Source organism: Papaver somniferum, chromosome 3, assembly GCF_003573695.1.
Source record: "Papaver somniferum cultivar HN1 chromosome 3, ASM357369v1, whole genome shotgun sequence".
Taxonomy (NCBI): Eukaryota; Viridiplantae; Streptophyta; class Magnoliopsida; order Ranunculales; family Papaveraceae; genus Papaver; species Papaver somniferum.
Window position 1 is genome coordinate 133,437,298 of NC_039360.1, and position 20,466 is coordinate 133,457,763.

The window sequence follows — 20,466 nt, forward strand, 5'->3', positions numbered from 1 at the left end:
GTAGAATAGCAGGTACGCTTAGCTATCCACAAAACTCCTTGCATCACCGGATACAGAAGCGCTCGACTACCGGATTCTATTCAAAAGAACCACCTTGAGGTTCGCTTACAAGATGTAATTCCCCGAACGCACTAAGCTTTATGAATTTAGGTTTGATCCCAGCAGTTAAACTCGGTACGTTCGGTCCACTTACTGGTGTTGTCTTTACTCGCAATTGCTCCACAGAATCCCTGCGCAAGGTCTTGCGATTTCTACTTGTGTAGGAGGTAAGCGACAATAACGGATCGACTCAACTCTCTACTAGCATTAGAATGATTAACAGACTAATCTAGTTGGCCACCCAAACCAATCTAAGAATCAATCATAAACCTTCGATAAAGTAACAACAATCCACAATGATTAACTTTAAAACTTGAAATAAACTTGTAAATAATTGAGCTTCACAATTAGAACTTTGAATTCATCCTTAACAATAAAAGAATATAGAAAAGAGATAGTTCTCCCCCCTAAGGAGGAGAAAAACGGTGAATAGAAGATATCTCAAATTGTATCTAGGCTTCCCTATATATAGAGTTTTGTAACCTCTTCTTGAAGAAACTAGAAAACCTAGCTAAAATAGGAAAGTGCACCTCCTTAAGATTGTGTCCCATGCATCAAATCCCGTGCAAAGTGGCTGCCAAATATCGCGAAAAATTCCTAGCACAACTCACGGCCAAGGCTGGTCACACCAAAGTCGTCAAAATCCCCAATAAAGAAGTCAGGTCCAAGGCTGCTTGCGTATGGCAGGAGCCCAGCCCATTTCTGGTTATTGACTTGTCAGTCCTGCGGAACTGACAGCCTATTTTCAGTCCCATATTTCCTGTGACTTCTTCTCGGAGTTTCCATATCAGCTGCATCCATCGTATAACAGCAGCACCATTACGAACTTCTTTTTTGTTCACTACCATTTAATCGAATTCTTCTATTACTTCTCGACAGCATTACTCCCTTGAACCACAGCTGAAAACACCATCTTTCTGTTCCACCAATCAAACTGCATCAACCCACTTCTAACCTCAACCCAGAGCTGAACCTCCCATACTCCATTATCTCCATTACTATCATGCTCCAAGCACGAGCCACCATCGATATTCAACAGTCCCTTAAACTCGAGCAGTCGAGCTAAGCTCATATGCTCTCGACCTTTCTCCTTAAATCGTTACCACTGCCAGCAGCAGCATCACATCTGTTCTTCAGCTTGCTGTATCGCCGCTAGTGGCAGCAGCTCCATGCTCTTACCAAGTTCGACACCATCATATATCGCCACTGCCATGCTCTGTCTGTAGCTCCATCGAGCTTCTCCCTGGGTATCTTCCTCTGGTCCGTATTCTTCTCAGGCCAAACTCGCGACCACTGGTGGAGATAAGATGCTAGTCGTTCAGGCATTTACACAAACGCCTTGTCTGCATTTTGCTAATGATGGAGATACAACACTGAGGTTGATCTCCAAGCCATTCTATACCTCCTTCCCTGTACTGAACATCAATTTAACACAAACCCATATTCTCAATGCGATAGAAACTCATAAAAACACATTAATTTCATTCATTCTTCCCTGTTCATCAATGTCAGGCAACGTCTTCATCTTCCCTGTTTTCTAGCCTTGAAGAACCGACAACAACTTTCACAAATTCGAATCCCAGTATAACCCAACTCCTGTTAATCCTTCACTTCAAATCCTCTCAATTCGTGGCTACAAATCGATGGCAGCAGTTCACTCTCATTGATTGTTTCTCGGCATTAAACTCTGGTCACACTCAAAGACTCAACTCGAGCAAAAACCATTCGGACCTGAGCTTGACGTAAAATGCATAGTCTGCCGGCGTGAACCCTATGCTGCAGCTCTCGATTCAGATCCAATAGCAGCAGGTGCTGCTCTTCTTCCGTCTTTCTCAGATTCAAAATAAAAGAGAGAAAATGTCTTCTCTCGATTAAATTATGGTACAAGTAGTAGACGGATAAATACACCCATAGTCTTAGACAAGGACCACCCCGGACCGGTTGGCTCTTAACCTTTGCCAGGCTCCCAATAATGCTGACTCGTGAATGACCTTTTTGCCGTTTCACCTCGAATCGGATGATTTCTTGTTCTTTTCGGAAATAAGCTCCAAAATTCCCATAAAATATAAATCAAAGCTAATAATACAATTTCACGAGAAAACTAGCTAAGAAAGCATAATCAATCGATACTTAGAGAGGTGTTTTTACACACCTATTAGTTGATATGAAAGTGCTCATATGACTAACCATTGGTTAACTACTGTTGAACCAACTAGGTGTACACGTTTAGGTACGGTTACACAAACCTAAATGAACGTGCATTTCATTTGTGTATAACAAGCTAAGTTCGATCTAACGGTTGAAAGATATTAGCTTGAATCTAATCAGGTTTTCATCTAACGGTGAATATTGAATGCTTTGTTACCAAGGAAACTTAGATTGCAAACCCTGATTTGGAGACTATATAAAGGAGAACTCTAGCAACTGGGAAACCTAATCCCCACACCTCCTGTGTGATCCTAGTTGTGTAAGCTAGAGTCTATTCTCCTTTAACCTTAGGTTTCTATCGAGACACTATAGGTTAGCGACTTGAAGACTTCATTGGGATGTGAAGCCAGACCCAACTATTTTCTCTGTAGTTGCTTGACCTGATCTTGTTGTTTCTATCGTATTTGAGTGTAATCGTAAGATTGGCTTGAGATTAATTTCTCCGATACGCAAGATAGAAAAGTGTTCACAAACATCTTCGTCTCATCGTTTGTGATTCCACAATATCTTGTTTCGATAGTCGATTAAGATTATTGTGAGGTGATTGATATTTCTAGGCTGTTCTTCGGGAATATAAGTCTGGTATATCAATTGGTTCATGTTCACCTTGATTTATCAAAAGACGGAATAAAACTCTAGGTATTTTTGTGGGAGACAGATTTATCTATTCATGTAGACTTTTCTGTGTGATACAGATTTGTTTATTAAAGTCTTCGACTTTGGGTCATAGCAACTCTTAGTTGTGGGTGAGATCAGCTAAGAGAATCAAGTGCGTAGTATCTTGTTGGGATCAGAGACGTAAGGAGCGCAGCTGTACCTTGGATCAGTGTGAGACTGATTGGGGTTCAACTACAGTCCAGACCGAAGTTAGTTTGTAGTAGGCTAGTGTTTGTAGCGGCTTAATACAGTGTGTGTTCAATCTGGACTAAGTACCATGGTTTTTCTGCATTTGCGGTTTCCTCGTTAACAAAACTTCTGGTGTCTGTGTTATTTCTTTTCCGCATTATGTTTTGTTATATAATTGAAAGAGATATTTTGTAAAAGGGTCGTAACTTTAATGTCTAATTAGGGCCTGGGTCGTGAAACATGTAGTTGATGCGTTAGGGTCGTAGACTGACTTTGACCGTCTGATTTTTTACCACAATATCCTTATGGAATACTCAAATGACATTGTATCCTAACCCCGTTTAAATACTTGAGCAAAAATTTCACCGAACATGTTAACTACATGTTCATTGTTAGCACAACCCATCTCAGATTACTTCCTTCTCCCCATGATTCTTCCCAGAATCATCTAACATTGGTGAAACTTCATCTAATTATACTTTATTAGTAAGATGCATCACTAAATCCAACACAATCTAGATTCCAATTTACTACATGTAAACGAGCAACAACAAGATAGGGAATGGAGACATCGATCAATAGAATGAACAAAATAACGAAGAAAGATGGGCCAATGGATATCGAGTGAGGTGTTGACTCGACCAACTGGACTTAGAAGATATTGGAGAATATATTAAGTTCAAAGGCGAGGCATTCTGTTACCAAAAAGAAACGAAATGTTTCTTAGTGGAGGCTTTCATTGGTTAACTAATCTATCGAAAATTTGCAATTGAAACTCGTGATTCCTTCTAGTACAAAAGAGTTGATAGAAATTTGGATGTTAGAGAGTTATTTTATAACCAAACCTATTTGCAAAGTTTCGCAAAGATGTTGTTATGAGGTTAAATTGCAATAACAAGAAAACGGTTCGGCAAAAAAAAATGGAGAAGAAGGAGTTTATAGAAATGGAAGAAGATGGAAAAGGATGAGAGCTAAATGTTTAGACAATATTTAAATTCTCAACACTAGTCAATTGATGGTCAAGGTGTTTGGCAAAATAAAAGAAGTCAACTAACAATTTTTTAACGGTAATTGGTTAGTCTACGTCCCTAACGCATCAATCGCATGTTTTAAGACCCAGACCCTAATTAGGTAGTAAAGTTACGACCCTTTTAGAAAATACCTCTAATTGAAATATCACAGGTTGTGCGTCGAATCGGTCAATTGGTAAATCCAACCTTTGGTTGTTAATTGAAATTGATTGATCCTTGAACATTGGTCTTTGGTACCGTTCACGTTAATTTCTCTTGTATTCAATTAGGCTCGTAAATTTCTATTTGCTTGAGTAAGTATTGAATCGAGAAATTGAGATATAACTCTTTGATATACTTTTTATTAATATTGAGTCTGACTGTTTAGTTGATTCTCTTAAAAGTATATTGAAGTTAGTCCATACAGATTGCTAAGCAACATATTGGGTGAGGTTGTTAGACCCCCGCTTTTCAGCATTGAAGCATCAAAAGAAATGTAATATGATTTAAAAGCCACTAAAGTTACAACTAAAAGTTCTTTGTCAGATATGGCCTCACCGACGACAACAAGTTGGTCTGAAAGAGATTTGAAGCCGAGTAGTGTGAGTTGATGAAGATATTGTTTTCTTTTTTTGTCAATGTTGATCCAGAGATGATGAAAAGTCATGGACACAGCAAAGTAAACAATCACAGAGTTTGAAATTGCTGAATGAAGCCAAATCAGGATGGTTTCATCTTCGTCTAACCAATATGTATACAAAGGATTCTAAACTCCATTGATTACATTATGTGGATTAGTGTATTGAACAACACATGGATGACATCCATTAAGAGATTTTATTAGTTTGTATTTTGAAATAATAGGAAGAACAAGATTCTTCCAACTAAGGAAGTTATTTTCAGTTGATTTTAAAGAAACAAAATTGGTAAATTGATTAAGAGAAAATTGGGTAATAGAATTTGTATTAGGGTTTTCTATTGAAGATGAAGAAAACTCGTGAATCATAAATGAAGTAAGGAATAAGCGGAAAATTAGGATCGAGAAACCTGAGAAAGAAAGTAATGATATCATAATAGAGTTGGAAGAAATGGAATTCACTAATGGGAGAAAGGTAAAATTACAATTGCAGATTATCATCTGTCTTAATAGTTACAGAAATAAAGAGGACTCAAAACATTTATATCATACACAAAGAGGTGGTGCAACCATCCTGCACTTAGTACACATGACCATTATAATAGTTACACATGTAATAAAGTACAACTAATCAATTGATGTAAGTGTAACAGTGATTAACCGGTATTAAAGGGACTAATTCTACTTGTGAAAAAAGGGTCCACAAATACCGTCCAATGGTCATCGGTATGTATATTTCATATCGTGCAATGTACATATTTTATATGATGTCTACTCAAATCCCCAAGATGCTTGTTCAGGGATTGATCTTTTGGAGCTGTTGTTATTTTTGTGCACAGGAAAAAGGAAAAAAAACTAAGGCAAATGACAAGATTGGTTCAGAAAATTGAAATTATGAGGCGAATATTCATATGTAAAGAATAAAGTATGTTTCTAAACTGAAATATTATCCAATGGAAATGAATCAAAGTTGTGCCTTGTATTAATCATCCCGACGCCATCTTGCTGCTTAAACAATAAAGAAGAAAAAATGTTGTAAGTATAAGAAACTAAATAATTTCAATGCTGGTACGGAAGTAGATTTTATTAAAGGTCAAATAAACGGACCTGTTTGAAAAGTTCACTCATGAGATCATCCTGACTCCAATTTCTTGATAAACCAAAATTTTTGGTGTCTAATTCAGGCATGTACTCAGCTTTTGCATCGAAGTTTTCATTCTCTTGCGGATTTTTTGGTACTTCATGTCGTTGTTCTTCTCTATTTTCATTGATTTGGTTGGACAAGAAACCTTGTTGACCCAATACTTGCAAAGATTGGACGTTACATACCCGTGCTACACTCGAATTTTGAGATGTTTCACAATTTAGAACTCCATCATGAAAATCCGAGCTTTCAGCTATGTTCTGGCGAAGATCGGCAAGTATATCATAACTTGGATTAAACCCTGACAGCCTTTTTGCTTCCGAACTTCCTTCATTTTCAAATGTTCCCACTTGTTGTAGACAAGATACTCTAGTAGAATTACCAAGAGGATAACCATGTCCAGTAAGTTCTGGGGCTAGATTCGTTGGGAAGTTCACCAATGAAGAAGCCAGAAAAATTTGGTTTGGTGTTGTACCTCTGCCATTAATGAGGATCCCGTTTCCAGTCGGAAACTGTCTCGACACATCATTCGAGATAAATTTCCCCTTCAACTGAGATTGAGGCATCTGCATCATCACACTACTATCACTACTACGAAGTAGATCAAGTTGGGTAGGAAAACCTGTTCCATGAAAACCGGTTGCATGATTTACGAAACACGTGGAACTTCCATTAGATTGGAGTCCCATGTTCCCGAATGACCGAAGAGGTTGTTGGTGTGTATTGGTTAATGGAGGTGTGTGTCCAATGGGACTTGGGAGTCCAGAGAGAAAGGGCACTTGAGCGTTATTGTTTACTTGGTGACGCGCTCCAAACCTTGGTCTTGCTAGCTCACCACTAAACATACTCCTTTGACTATCAATGTGCATGTTCAAGCCACCATGTCCAGCGGACTTGATGATTCCTGCTTGCCGTGAAGCAAAATTTTGTAGTTGGCCCGAAACAGTAAAGGTTTGAAGATTAAAGTCGCTAAGTGATGGCAAGGAACCATAACTAGTATTTGGAGAACCCACGAAAGGAGGACTAAATCCATTTTGTGTTCCCCCACTAACCCTTTTGAGATACAACCTGTATTTCTGCACCGAATATTAAAATGGAACAATTAAAAAAGAAATAGGATAACAAATATTCTTTTTGTTCAGAAAGAATGAGTCATGAAGGAAATAGAAAAAAAATGATGTACGTAAAATTCAAATACAATTTACCTGAAGGTGGCTTGCTACATTTTCTCTAGTTAGCCCAGGAACATTCATTAACTCCAAAATTTTCTTCGGAACCGCCTCTGCGGTAACAAACAATAGTTAAAATAATATTAACACAACCTAACTAAAATAGAAAATTATTAATTGAACTATACACCAACTACCCCTGAGAAACTTATAAACAAATATAAAGCTCTTACTATCAATGCCCAATTGGTTTACTGCAGAAACGAACTGTTGATGAAGTTCAATTGACCAAACCACACGTGTTTTTTTCACGGTCGAGTTGTCATCTTTATCGTCATCATCTTCTTCGTCTTTCCTCTTGTTTTTATAACTCTCTTCATTTGCAGAGGATGCATTATCTGCATCTTCAATAGGCTTCTGAAGTCGTTCTGTATCTTCTACACTAGCTGTCCGCTCTAATTCCTTCAATTCATGCCTCCTCTTTCGAATAACATGTTGCCATATATTTTTTATTGCCTCCATTCGAATTGGTTTAATTAAGTAATCACAAGCACCATGAGTAACACCCTTCATTACAACTTCCTTTTTATCATCCATCGACATCACTGCACAGTTTGGTATAATAAAAATATCAAAAAAATAATTATCTTTCGAGAAAATTAAAATAGATTAAGGATAAAAATCAACAGTTAAGTAAGATAGGATTTCATTTTTTGATGTGAGTGTTCAGTAAAGACAACATGCATTGTTAATCCATTCGTTCAATCACTTGTAAGTTTGTCAACAAATATGGATTGTAAAGCCTCATTTTAATTCTCTCTTCTTGTGCATAAGATTTGTTAAAACTGTTTACAAACAAGAATTGCTGGAACAAAAAAAGAGAGGTTGATTATATTACCGTGTGTTATCATTTCAAGTACCTCTATCTATCAACATCCATTGGCGAAATTAAAGAATCAAAAGCAGTATCAGCATATTCAGCGAAAAATGGTACTTTAACGGGCAATGGACCAATATCTACATCACGCTCTAAAGGAAGCTAACACTGTTTTGGTCAGGAGACGGTTTATATTTTTCTCCTTATTTCTGGTCAATCAGTACCACTGTTTTGGGTAGGGTATATATTGCCATCTGTTTATTGTACGGATATTGCTCACTTAGTGCATAGGCCGATTACACCTCGTAGCTTCACTAACAAAACTCTGCTGTAAGAAATTGATTTTAATTATTAACAAAAAAAAAACTATTGCCATACTAAAATGTCAATCTATACATCGTTTTTCTCTACTTGCACTTGTTTAGTCAGGTTATTTGCAAACCGGAGACCGGAAGGGATTGACGAATGAGATTAGTGAGTACCAAAGAAGGTAGTGTTTCGTATGTTATGACTTTGGTGTGGACTGCATTGACTTGGAAGATATCTTCTGTTGGTATAACTGGGTTAATATTTGAAGCATCTTCACTCTTTTCCAATGTCATTAGCACATTAGGTTTACCTATTGTTCCAATTTTTTCACTAATATTCTTTCATGACAAGATAATTAATGGGGTTAAGATAGTGGCGATGCTGCTATCCTATCAGCTTAATGTAAACTATGTTGAATGATTGCAAAAACAACAACAGTTGATGACCAAAAATGAAAGGAATGCTAAATCAATGCACATATCAAATAAACACTGGAATCAAATTGATAATCTGAATGAAAGATTGAAAGTGTGTGCTTACTTATAACGGGAAGGTCCATCTCCAATCCAATAAGCTCGAGGAGCTTAAATCCATCCATATCAGGCATATGAACATCACTTAAAACAAGATCGAACATGTACTTTCTCTCTCGTAAAAGAGATAATGCAGCTACTGCTTGCGAACACGTTGTAACTAAAGATATGAGCAAAAACAAAAAAAGGACATTTCAATCAGTTAATCAAGAACAAAAAATGTATACCCATTAAAATACACATGAATCTAAATACATGACGGCAACCAAATCAAAGAACAACATGACATCATCAAAACTTATCATCATAAAATCTAAACCTGACTTCTGATGACATGCAATTTACTAAAAACCCATTACAAAATCAGATACTGCATGCAAAATTAAATGGAATATTTCACCCCAAATCTTTCAGTTTCATTTTCTTGTTTTTTCCTTTTATTAATTTTTGCACTATCTTGTGTTCTATATTCACAACAAAAAATACACCCAGAAGTGACAGAAGAGATGTAGTACATTATTCCATCAATATAAACAACAATAATCAAAACGAAAAACAAGATTAATCAAGCAAAAAAAAAAACAGACTAACTTTTTTTCATATATCAAAAGATGATTGAAAGTTGAAACTGAAAGAACATAATACCTTTGTAAAGACACATTTGAAGCATCCTTTCGAGAACTTTGAGACAAGTAAGATCATCATCAACAACTAAAACTCTTAAACCAGCAGGAAAATTAGCAACACATCTATTAGTAGAGCCTTCATTTGTAAACCCAACTCCTCCTTTATCCATTCTTTCACTCATTGTAACCTTAAACAACAATAATAGAGCTCAAACCTTGTCTACTTGTTTGATATTGAATGAAAACCATTAAACAATAAGTTTACAAAACAATAGATGGTCTCTCTTCTTTTTATTTATTCTCTCGTAACCAGAGACGTTAGAAGGATAGAATAACAATCAAATAAGATTGGTAATGATATATATTAAAATCTTCTTTGTGTTTTCTTCTTGTTCTTGAACAGTGAAGCTTTGATGTTAGAGGAGTTTATATGTTTTTGTCTCTCCAGAGAGTGTCTCCGGTAATGGTGGGTACAACTTAGGTTTATGCTAACAACCAAACCATATACATCATGTTTTTTTACAAGGAAAAACGGAGCACTATTCACTTACTTGGCTTATGCGAAAGTACCAAATTAGGTTTAAGTTTCCTTTTTTTTTTAATGAAAATTAACTTCCTTTTATGAAACTTTTTCTTAACATAATTCTTTTAGATATTAATTAGATAAAAACTTGAATAAGCATGATAATTTTTAAAAATAGAATGACATTTTTCCTATTTATATGTAGTAAAAAAAATATTTCGTGGATGCGATGTGCTGGAACATCCCGTGTACCTTTAATCAGACAAGCAACACTATTACAGTTATTTTGATGTATTTAACAACGTCAGTATAGTTGAACGAAAAATTTTATTATGTTGTTTTTTGGATTTCGATGCATTAACCGTTTACGTAAATATCTACTCATTTATCTGGACGTAAGTTTTTTTTTCCATAATATGCGTCGAATTATTTCAAGAATGAATAATTACTCTAACAATTATGCTATCCTTTTTTGATATTATAAACGTTAAAATTTTCGATTTCCATGTAATTTACAGGAACAATCATATATTATTATTGTACTAAAAAGTATAATCTCGTAGTTTTTTCATATGAATTTACTTTTTGTAAGTGCCCAATTTTAAATAGCTTTCAATCTAGAAAAGTCATTTTGATCAACAACACATAAACACAGATAAAACATCTTCCGTACGAGAATTTTATTTGGATAATAAAAATCAATAAATTTCCGGACTAAAAATTATCTGATCACTTTTGCAAACACTAAATAAATGTGAGGGTTGTAGTTTAATTTTTGAATTTATTTGTGTAAAGTGGAAGGTAAAATATGAATCGAAATTTAAGTAAAAAAATAAATAAATTGATAACAATCCAAAAAAAACTACATTGAGAAATCTTGACATACCATAGTTTTGACTCCTTAAAAGCCATATTCTTAAACCACTGTTAGTCTTTTCTAATACAATTTGGTTCCAAATGTCATTTTAGTTCTACTCCAACTAATGATTTACACGCAAAATCCACACAATTAACTAAAAATTATCCATAACAAAATCTGAGATTAAGTTCAGACATTATATGTTAATATGCTTTTAGGACAACATAAATACAAACTTCCCATATCTTGTAATTTAAATGCCCTAAAGAGCGTATACTTTTGAATTATTTTCTATCACTTGGTGTAGTAAATAGGTGTGAACACTTCATAAACAACTCAATTACTACACTACCTAAATGATGATCACACGAACATTAATGGTATATAAAGACAATACAATCCAGATTAATTTGAAGATATTAATAATAAAGTCAAAAATTTGATAGCAAAATTAATACAAATATATTTCTTTAATGAGATTATTTCAAACAATTACAAGTGTAACTTTGTCAATCTACCATGGTAGGATTAGTACCTATGTTGCAGTTATAATTACTGTATTTAATCCATATGTAAGCTTAATAAAAAATGTAAAAGCATAGTCATCCTTTACGGGATTCCCGTGACGCTTAACAAACGAAAAGTGACGCAAATCTCCTCTTCCCAGTAGCTTTTCCAGTTTTTCTCTTCTTTTAAAGCAAAAATCAAAGACAAACCTCGACGGTAACTCCTGGAGCCATTCAAAATTCCGTTAACTTTACTGAACTTTATCTGATCTAACCAGATTGTAACCCGTGCTAGGTTATTCTAACAGGACATGAATATTCCTTCATATTTACTAAACCTTTTGCTCAGATGAAAAATGGTAAAGAACTCCACATAGGCCAGAAGGTTGCATTCAAAATGCAATAATCCTAATCCCGCCGCGGACGCAATTACAACTTTAACAGGGACAACCCACCAGTCCTGGAAAGGAAAAAGAGTCTTGAGACAACAACAAAGATTGGTATCAGACTGGTTAATTATCATCCAAGAAGACACAGCATTTATTAATTCTTCTAATCCTTTACTTGCCATTCTCATATATTAACCGAATCAAAGTGGACTGATTTCTGGAAAATAACGACAAAGATTGTGACCCAGTATGATTTTTTTCCCACTTAATTTCTGAAAATTTACAGTGTTCTTAAGCTTTTTCCCGTGCTTTATTAATTGACTGATAGAGGGTTGATCCTGAAAAGGATCATACTATTTGATTCCTGGGTTACTCCCTCCTTCATATAAAGCCTACCTGAAATTTAGATAGTTTATTTGTTCGTAAGTAAGCTATTATTTCCTCGAGCAAATATCCCTTTATGTTGCTTATGACCCGAGGTTTTCTTGGCGAAGTTGTCGTTTTATGTGTTCTCGGCTTCTCGCTATTTTACTTTCTTCACTGGATGAACCATCCTGGTTTGCATAGAAAGAGATATTTAAGCATAGCAACTAATCACAACCTAATATAGACTATGATTTCCAACACTTTCAACGGACGAAAAGAAGGAAGCACCTTAGGCAAGTAAAGAAATTCCTATTCTCCACTTTAAGCTTTACTATAGAGTGAAAATTTCAAAGTTATAGTCCGATAACAGCAAATAGGAATCCTGTGAATAAAGTTTATCTTGAACACAGTAGCAAAATGTCAAAAATTATAACCAACATCAGTGCAAATTCTTCACACTCACCATGCCGAAAGGAAGGTATTACTACTGACTTGCAAAAAGAAGATAATCTACTATTTTGGTTTTTATGTTCTCTCTAAGCACATCAATCCAATTCAACTTCCTAACAAATGAAAGTAATAGTCTTTTTGCTTTGATGATTCATGGAAAAAATGTTGTAGCTTCAGTAACTTTATGTTGATATTTCCTGTATTAAGAGTACTGTATGAGTTTTCTGAGAAGTATTTTGGTTTTTATGTTCTCTCTAAGCACATCAATCCAATTCAACTTCCTAACAAATGAAAGTAATAGTCTTTTTGCTTTAATGATTCATGGAAAAAATGTCGTAGCTTCAGTAACTTTATGTTGATATTTCCTGTATTAAGAGTACTGTATGAGTTTTCTGAGAAGTAGAAAATAAATAAGCCAGACTTGCTACTCTAATAAATTTCTATAACATTTAAGCTGTGAAATTTGCATTTCATCTAATCAGTCCACTACCCTTTATCTCTGCATACTGCAAAAAAACGGATTAACTCATAGAAGCTCTTGATTCTATAGACCACTCACTCACTCCTCAAACTGAACAGAGAGGCAATCAAGCAAAACAATTACGTATTTAACAACTCCGCTTCTTCTTTCCCAAGGGATGAATAGGTCAGCATATTCTTAAAAGAAAATGTAAACATACTATTTCAATATTTGAATGTCCGACCTAGTTTCATCAGTAGTGTTTCATTAACTCAACCTTTATCGATACTATGGAGCTTCTATGTGAGTAAGCAGCTGAAGACTTTTTTCCAACTAAACTTAAACCCAATATCCTAGAAATCTTGAATTTCCTACCTCAATGAGTCAACTGTAACACATAGCAACTTAATCGATGGTGTCAGCCTTAACGAAAGATACATAATTTCCTTCATCAAGCTAACCCACAAAGCATATACATATACATAATACCTAGCTCTGTCTACTCAAGTTTCCAATGAATTACAGCAAATTTCAGAGTGTAGAAGTCCTAACTAATTAGAAACTATAGACTACCCAAATAACTCAATAGGCAACAGATTAGAGAAAAAAATACCTACAGGCATGCCCAAGGCACCAGGTGATTAAGTTTGATTATATTGCTTGATCACCTCGCTCTTTCTTAAATAGGTTCCGCAAAGATGGTTCCGTTTACCCAGTTTAGTCAATGGGGATCTGAGAGCTTCACCAGCATAACGCACATTGCCGAGTTCCTCCTCAGTGAGCAGAAGCAGCATAAAAATAGTGAAAACAAAACAATGAAAACAAAACATTTATAAGTTACACTGATACAGCAGTGTCAAAATAGTGGCCTACTATTCCAAGGTGTCAAGATTTTTGCCATGCTAAGTAGGGAACTGAAAATCCGAAAACAGGAAAGGCATTACCTGATTATACATGGAGAGCTAAACTGTTGATTTGTTCGAGTTGAAACAAATTGCCACAAAGAACACCTTGGGTAACTATGTTGGAATTAAAGAGGACGTGAGCTTGATCATACTACCTGCCCTCAGTTCCATACAATTGAGGTTCAATATTTCACGAACAACAACCAATTTTACCGACCTAACGAAATCCTCAATAACACCAAGATTCAGTCATTCACCAGTAGAGTCAAATTACAGCCGAGCACAGCCTGTTTTATATAATATGATGACGAGACATGTTAATGCATACAATTTAAAGTCACAGAAATAAATCATCAAGCATTGATAAAAGCGGATATCAAATGTGTTGGGATGGATCTGCCACAGATTGAAAGCTGCACACTCCAGCTGAGCTTGAAGTATATCCAAGCTGCACACATACGTAGAACACCAGTTACAAATACTTACAATTCACAAAATGGTAACATGCCTTAAACCAAATCTTCTCAAACATTTTAGAAGACATCAAACTAACCTTTCTGGACATCCAGTTGAGTGCATGAGCATAGCTCACATTAACTGTAAAATCAACAAACACCTCTCAGTCATCAGTTCACTTTTATATTACAGTCCTCCAAACTGACAAAATGCTAAAACCCTAGTATTCTCAAGTCATGTACGCATGGATTAATGTCATGTTCATCAAATTTCAAGAAATTACTGCTAGAAACACTATATTCGGATTTCTAGAAACCTGATTAAAATCATTACCGTCCAAAACTTAGTCTCATTTCGGATTTCTACAAACCTAATTATTTGTATCGAAGAATCATAAAATTAACACGTAATAAGAGGTTTTGAAGAATGAAACTTACTTTGATGATCTTTAGCAACCCTTTCTTCCAATTTGTTCATCCCGACCGAGTTACTGTGGAAAAAAGGAACCGAAACGAAGTTTAAAAGGAGATTTATATAGGTTCAAGGAATGCGGGTTTTCGAGGAAGAAAGTGGGTCTAAGGTACTGGGCTAGTGGGTGTAAAATGTAAATATGGTGTAAATATAAGCGTTGACAGAGGAAAACTCATCCGAACCGAAACCGATTCTCACATCATAACTTTTCATGAACTTGCTAGAAATAACAAGGTTTTACTATGGAGTTTTATATGGCGGCTGGGAACATAATTGCAACTGATCTCCTTTTTGTTCTGCAGAGGTTCCACCTCGAATGAATATTTAGATCGGAGAATTAATTGTTCTTTTGTTTTTCAGATTAAAAAAGAAAAGAAAACTACAACACTTTGAAAGATTTTAGGCCAACTTGGTATGGTGGGGGAATGTTCATAAATTCTCTCGAAGTTGCTTGCAAATCGCTTGAAGAAGGTTATGTCAAGATTAGTATCAGATTTTTGTAACTATAAACATATCTTATATGGGATTTTTATCATTGTTGAGTGTATTGACTCTAGACTTAGAACGAAGATTCCAGGTATGGTGTGCAAGATTGATATGGATAAAGTGTTTGATAATGTTAAATGGTGACTCTATTGAAAATTTTAGAAGCTCATGGTTTTGGTCAGAAGTGGATTAACTGGATGTGATCATGTGTTGCTACTGCTCAAGTATATGCTTTAGTAAATGCTAGTTCCTCTTAAAAATTTAAGCCAACTAAGGGGTTTCGACAAGGTGAATCTTTATCACCTTTCTAATTTGTTCCAGTGGCTTAGATTTTGACTAAGTTGATTAATAAGAAGGGGAAAAGGGGGAGTATTTTTGATTTTTGTGTAAAAGGAAGAGGTATTTTTATTTTTTATCTTCAACATTGATGATACAATCATTTGCTTTTCACAAAATTGGTTAAAAAGACCAAAAATCAACAATTTCTGGGTGAAATGGACAGTTAGATTTTGATAATGTTTAAATGGACAAAAATGTAAAAATAGGCAGGATGTAACCAGTTTCATCGTGCCCATTTCCAAATATTTTTTCTTATTTTTAATTTACACAGGATGTATCCAGTTTCATCCTTGCTATTTTTTAAGTTTAAGCCGCGATGAATCCAGTTTCATCCTTGCTATTTTTTTTGTCCATTTCACCCATAATAATTTTTACTCGTCCATTTGAACCATGGTTTAATTTTTTTTGGACAAATGACCCATTTTCCGTTAAAACAATGTCTTCTTAGCTCTAATATTTCCCAAGGACGTGCTTTATCGAAGAGCATCTTGAAAGCACGATGCATGACGATATTGTGCGTTCAATAATACATTAGAATTCAATATTATTTTAGCATGATATGTGACTAAATTGAAAGAATAGTTCTCCATGATTTATAAGAAGGTTAATGATAAATGGTGTATAGTAAAAAGTATTTTTTTCGTCGGAATTAATCTGGACATTCAGTCGGAAGGATAATTTATCAAATTCTGAACAAGAAGACTTCATGTACATGGTGGGTTTGATCGGAACATAACCACATTTTGATGGTGGTCAGGATGAAATTATAACTCCAACTTTATTGATATGGCATATTTAAGGTGAAATCTATTCATAATTTATGCGTATCTGACAACATGAATTCTTTCTTTTTAGATGGTGGCATATGGTGGTCGAAATCGATTCCACCTAAGGTGAGCCTTTCTCTTTGGGTAGCAATGCACGACTCGCTTTCAATGTTAAAAATGCTTAGCGCTAGAGGTATTATGATCACTAGTTTTAACTGTAAACTTTGTAATGAGGAAGAAAAAAGTATCAACCATTTGTTTTTCTATTGTCTTTTTAGTTGGAAATTTGGAACTACTTCTTGATAGGCATTTTAAATTAAGTGGGTTGGGTGTGCAACGGACGGACGGATGCGGATTAGGGTCACCTGCGTCCAATCCGTCAAAGTTGCGGATTTGGAAAACCAAACCGTGTCCGGCCCAATCATCCGCGGATTTAACATTTGCGGATTAGCGATGATACGGACCGGATGCGGATTAACCGCGAATTTAGTCAAAAAGAAAAAGAAAATAAAACAAACAATCAAAGGTAAACTAGCAAATGCAACAACAAGTCCTTCCGTTGAGGTGAAACACTAGATAGTACATCCAAACTTGAGAATAAAGCCACAAAGGCGGAACATACAGTTACTACTAATAAGGCTGCATATATGGGTGTTCCTGTTTTTGGATGCACTAACGCAAACCAAGGTGAGATCATATGAGATCGAGCAATCTTTGTGGTATAACGTGCTTTCCAAAACCCACCTACAATTAATCCAGTAGCCATTCCTTTGAGAGCACCAGCTGCCCAGTTCAGTTCAGTTTCGAAGCAACACTAACAAGAGATGCAATCCAGTTCAGTTTCGAAGCTCCTCTTGTCCAGAGCATCGCAATAAGAAGTTTTGATGTACCTATTTTTTCTAAAGTATTAATTTTCCTTACTACCCTACGGTGTGGGTGAATCCGTGGATTTCAAAGTCCAACCGCAACCAAATCGTTAAAAGTGCGGATTTGAGAATTCCACCTGTGTCCGGCCTATAGATCTTGCGGATTGGGTTTCACCCGCGATTTTACGTACGGATACGGGTGAAATCCGCGGTTCCGGAATTTTTGCTCACCCCTAGTTTTTACGATAATTACAACAAAATTTCTTGGCCTGGCAACAAAACAATTTGAAGGGTAAAACACGAATATTTAGAGATCATTACCTTGCTGCGTAATTTAGAAAAAAACGAGATACTACTATCTTTAGGGGTGAAAAAACGGGGGTCTAACAACCACACCTAATATTTCGCTTAGCAATCTGTGTGGACAAACTCCAATATAATTCCAAGAGAATCAACTGGACAGTCAGACTCAATCAATGGAAATATATCCAAGAGTTTGTATCTCTGGTTCACAATGTAATCAGCAAATCAAACAAATAGAAATCCGCGAGCCTGATTTTTATGTGAAACAACTTGAACGGTACCAAAGACCAATGTTCAAGTGTCAATCAATATAATCTACAACCAAAGGTTGGATTCTCAATTGATTGAACTTACGCACAACCTATGATATTTCAATTATATAAAAAAATATAATGCGGAAAAGAAATAACACAGACACAAGAAATTTTGTTAACGAGGAAACCGCAAATGCAAAAAAACCCAGGGACCTAGTCTAGATTAGAATACCACACTGTATTAAGCTGCTACAGACACTAGCCTACTCCAAGTTAACTTCGAACCGGAATGTAGTTGAGCCATAACCAATCTAACACTGACCAAGTTACAGTTGCGCTCCTTACGTATCTAAATCCCAGCATGACACTACACACTTGATTCCTTTAGCTAATCTCACCCACAACTAAGAGTTGCTACGATCCAAAGTCGAAGACTTGATAAACCAATCTGTCTCACACAGAAAAGTTATTGTATAGATAAATATGTCTCCCACAGATAAACTTATGATTTTCGTTTCGTCTTTTGATAAATCAAGGTGAACAGGAACCAATTGATATACCGGACTTGTATTCCCGAAGAACAGCCTAGAAATATCAATCACCTCACAATAATCTTAATTGTATGGTAGCGAAACAAGATATTGTGGAATCACAAACGATGAGACGAAGATGTTTGTGACTTCTTTTTATCTTGTCTATCGGAGATTAAATCTCAAGCAAATCTTAGAGAATCACGATAGAAACCGCAAGATCAGAACACGCAACTACAGAGAAAATAGTTGGGTCTGGCTTCACAATTCCAATGAAGTCTTTAAGTCGTTAACCTACAGGGTTTCGTGTAAAACCTAAACCTAAGGTTAAAGGAGAATCGACTCTAGTCGCAACTAGTATCACACAAGAGGTGTGGGGATTAGGTTTCCCAGTTGCTAGAGTTCTACCTTGGTAACAAAGCATTCAATATTCACCGTTAGATGAAAACCTGATTAGATTCAAGATAATATCTTTCAACCGTTAGATCGAACTTAGCTTGTTACACACAAATGAAAAGTGACTTTATTCAGATATGAGTAACCGTACCTAAACGTGTGCACCTTGTTGGCTTAATAATAGTTAACCGAAGTTATCCAGATGAACACTTTCATATCAACCATATTCATCTTAACCATAACTAGTTCAAATGAATTAAATGAAACTAGTTCTAGAGTTGTTCAATTGTTTATATTCTCATAGAAGTATACAAGACACAATTGAAACAAAATCGATTTAAATTCACCCGAATCAAGTCATGAACATTATAACCACTGTTTGCAAAAGATTGCATTCTTTATTATATAAATGTATTAGTTCATGAACAAACCGATTTTGGAACATTATCCACTTAGGTATGCAAACAGGTGCGCCTAAGTGGCCGGACTAAGTTTGGGTTCGCCAGTACGCGAAATGGTACGCATACCTTATAAACTCAGCAGAAATTCCCAGAACTGAACCTCACACCAGTATGCGCACAAGGTTCCCGAACTTTCACAAAACCAACCAGTACGCATACGGGTATGCAAACCATGGTTCCCCGACTTGGATTACATATATGTAAGTACGCATACTATGCTTATATCCAATTGTTCTAAACTCTTATTTCAACCATTGAAACATCAATACGAAACATTCCGAGTCTACATCAAATGACTGTCTCACACAAATCATGTAAGATGTTACCAGGTGATTTTCACATGATTATATTTTTACTTTCATCAAGAATATAAGATGAACTTGGTTAAAGTGAAAGCTTACCAACACATATTTCGAGAAATATGTAAGCGATTTAAACTCAGCTCGAAATATCAAATGTGTATAATTGAAGTCTATATAGCTATACGACTTTTGTCTCAAATAGGAGATAAAATAGATAGAATTTTAAGTGATAGATGTGATCAAGTATCCACATACCTTTTGTTGATGAAGTTCCACAAGCTCCCCTTAGTAGTTCTTTGTCTTCAATAGATCAACGTCGTGAAGTCTAAACTCAACTACGCTTTTTATCCTAATCCGAGACTTAGCTATAAGTAGACTAGAAATCAAGACTTATAGTTTTGGCAACTAAACTTGACAACAAGCTTGAGATAGCAACCTTGCGAGTTCGACCGAGCAGTTCTCTAACAATCTCCCCCTTAGTCAATTTTAGTGATAAAATTATCAACACATATGGAATACAAAATAAATAAACTTTATAGATCTCAATCCAAATGCTTGATTTCCTTGGTTCTTCAACATTACTCGTAATCTTCATCATTTCCAAATGTTATACAGTGTCATAGTATTATTACACTTCATCAAATTCCAATTGTATCACAACTTTAACAACTATACTATTATGATATGTATCACTCCCCCTTAGTCAATACTTCATCTCACATGAAAACCACTCCCCCTTACATAATGTTCCGTAAACCATATGTATTTGTAGTGTGAACTACACATTAATTCTCCCCCCTTTTGTCAATAAAATTGGCAAAGGTACGAAAACTAGTGGGATCCTAATGAAATTTCCATAGAGATACTTCATGACCAAAAGAGAACAACATATCAACTTTATTTAGATGCAATCATATAG

At 35.5% G+C, this 20,466-nt stretch overlaps 1 protein-coding gene and 1 long non-coding RNA gene across 4 annotated transcripts; both read right to left on the bottom strand.

The window, feature by feature from the left end:
* Positions 1 to 5,733: 5,733 nt before the first annotated feature.
* Positions 5,734 to 9,571, bottom strand: LOC113360003 (two-component response regulator ARR2-like). Its single transcript, XM_026603557.1, has 6 exons — positions 9,478 to 9,571; positions 8,840 to 8,992; positions 7,347 to 7,718; positions 7,150 to 7,226; positions 5,908 to 7,020; positions 5,734 to 5,805 (listed from the first exon to the last, which is right to left on the bottom strand). Exons 1-6 carry the CDS (start codon positions 9,500 to 9,502, stop codon positions 5,734 to 5,736), a joined length of 1,812 nt encoding a protein of 603 aa, XP_026459342.1. The 5' UTR covers positions 9,503 to 9,571.
* A 1,746-nt stretch (positions 9,572 to 11,317) lies between these two features.
* LOC113361648 lies at positions 11,318 to 15,085 on the bottom strand. 3 transcript variants are annotated; one of them, XR_003365249.1, is made up of 4 exons: positions 14,810 to 15,085; positions 14,470 to 14,513; positions 13,625 to 14,364; positions 11,318 to 11,824 (listed from the first exon to the last, which is right to left on the bottom strand). It is a non-coding gene; the product is annotated as an uncharacterized LOC113361648 (long non-coding RNA). The 3 variants fall into 3 exon arrangements; XR_003365248.1 differs by having other exon boundaries at positions 11,322 to 11,806; positions 13,629 to 14,364; XR_003365247.1 differs by having other exon boundaries at positions 11,322 to 11,806.
* Positions 15,086 to 20,466: the final 5,381 nt, after the last annotated feature.

Coding starts and splice junctions, on each gene's coding strand:
- LOC113360003 (XM_026603557.1), bottom strand. CDS start 9,502: ATGCTTCAAATGTGTCTTTACAAAG. Junction 8,993..9,477: donor TCAAATGTGTCTTTACAAAG/GTATTATGTTCT, acceptor TCATATCTTTAG/TTACAACGTGTTCGCAAGCA. Junction 5,806..5,907: donor TGAGTGAACTTTTCAAACAG/GTCCGTTTATTT, acceptor TTGTTTAAGCAG/CAAGATGGCGTCGGGATGAT.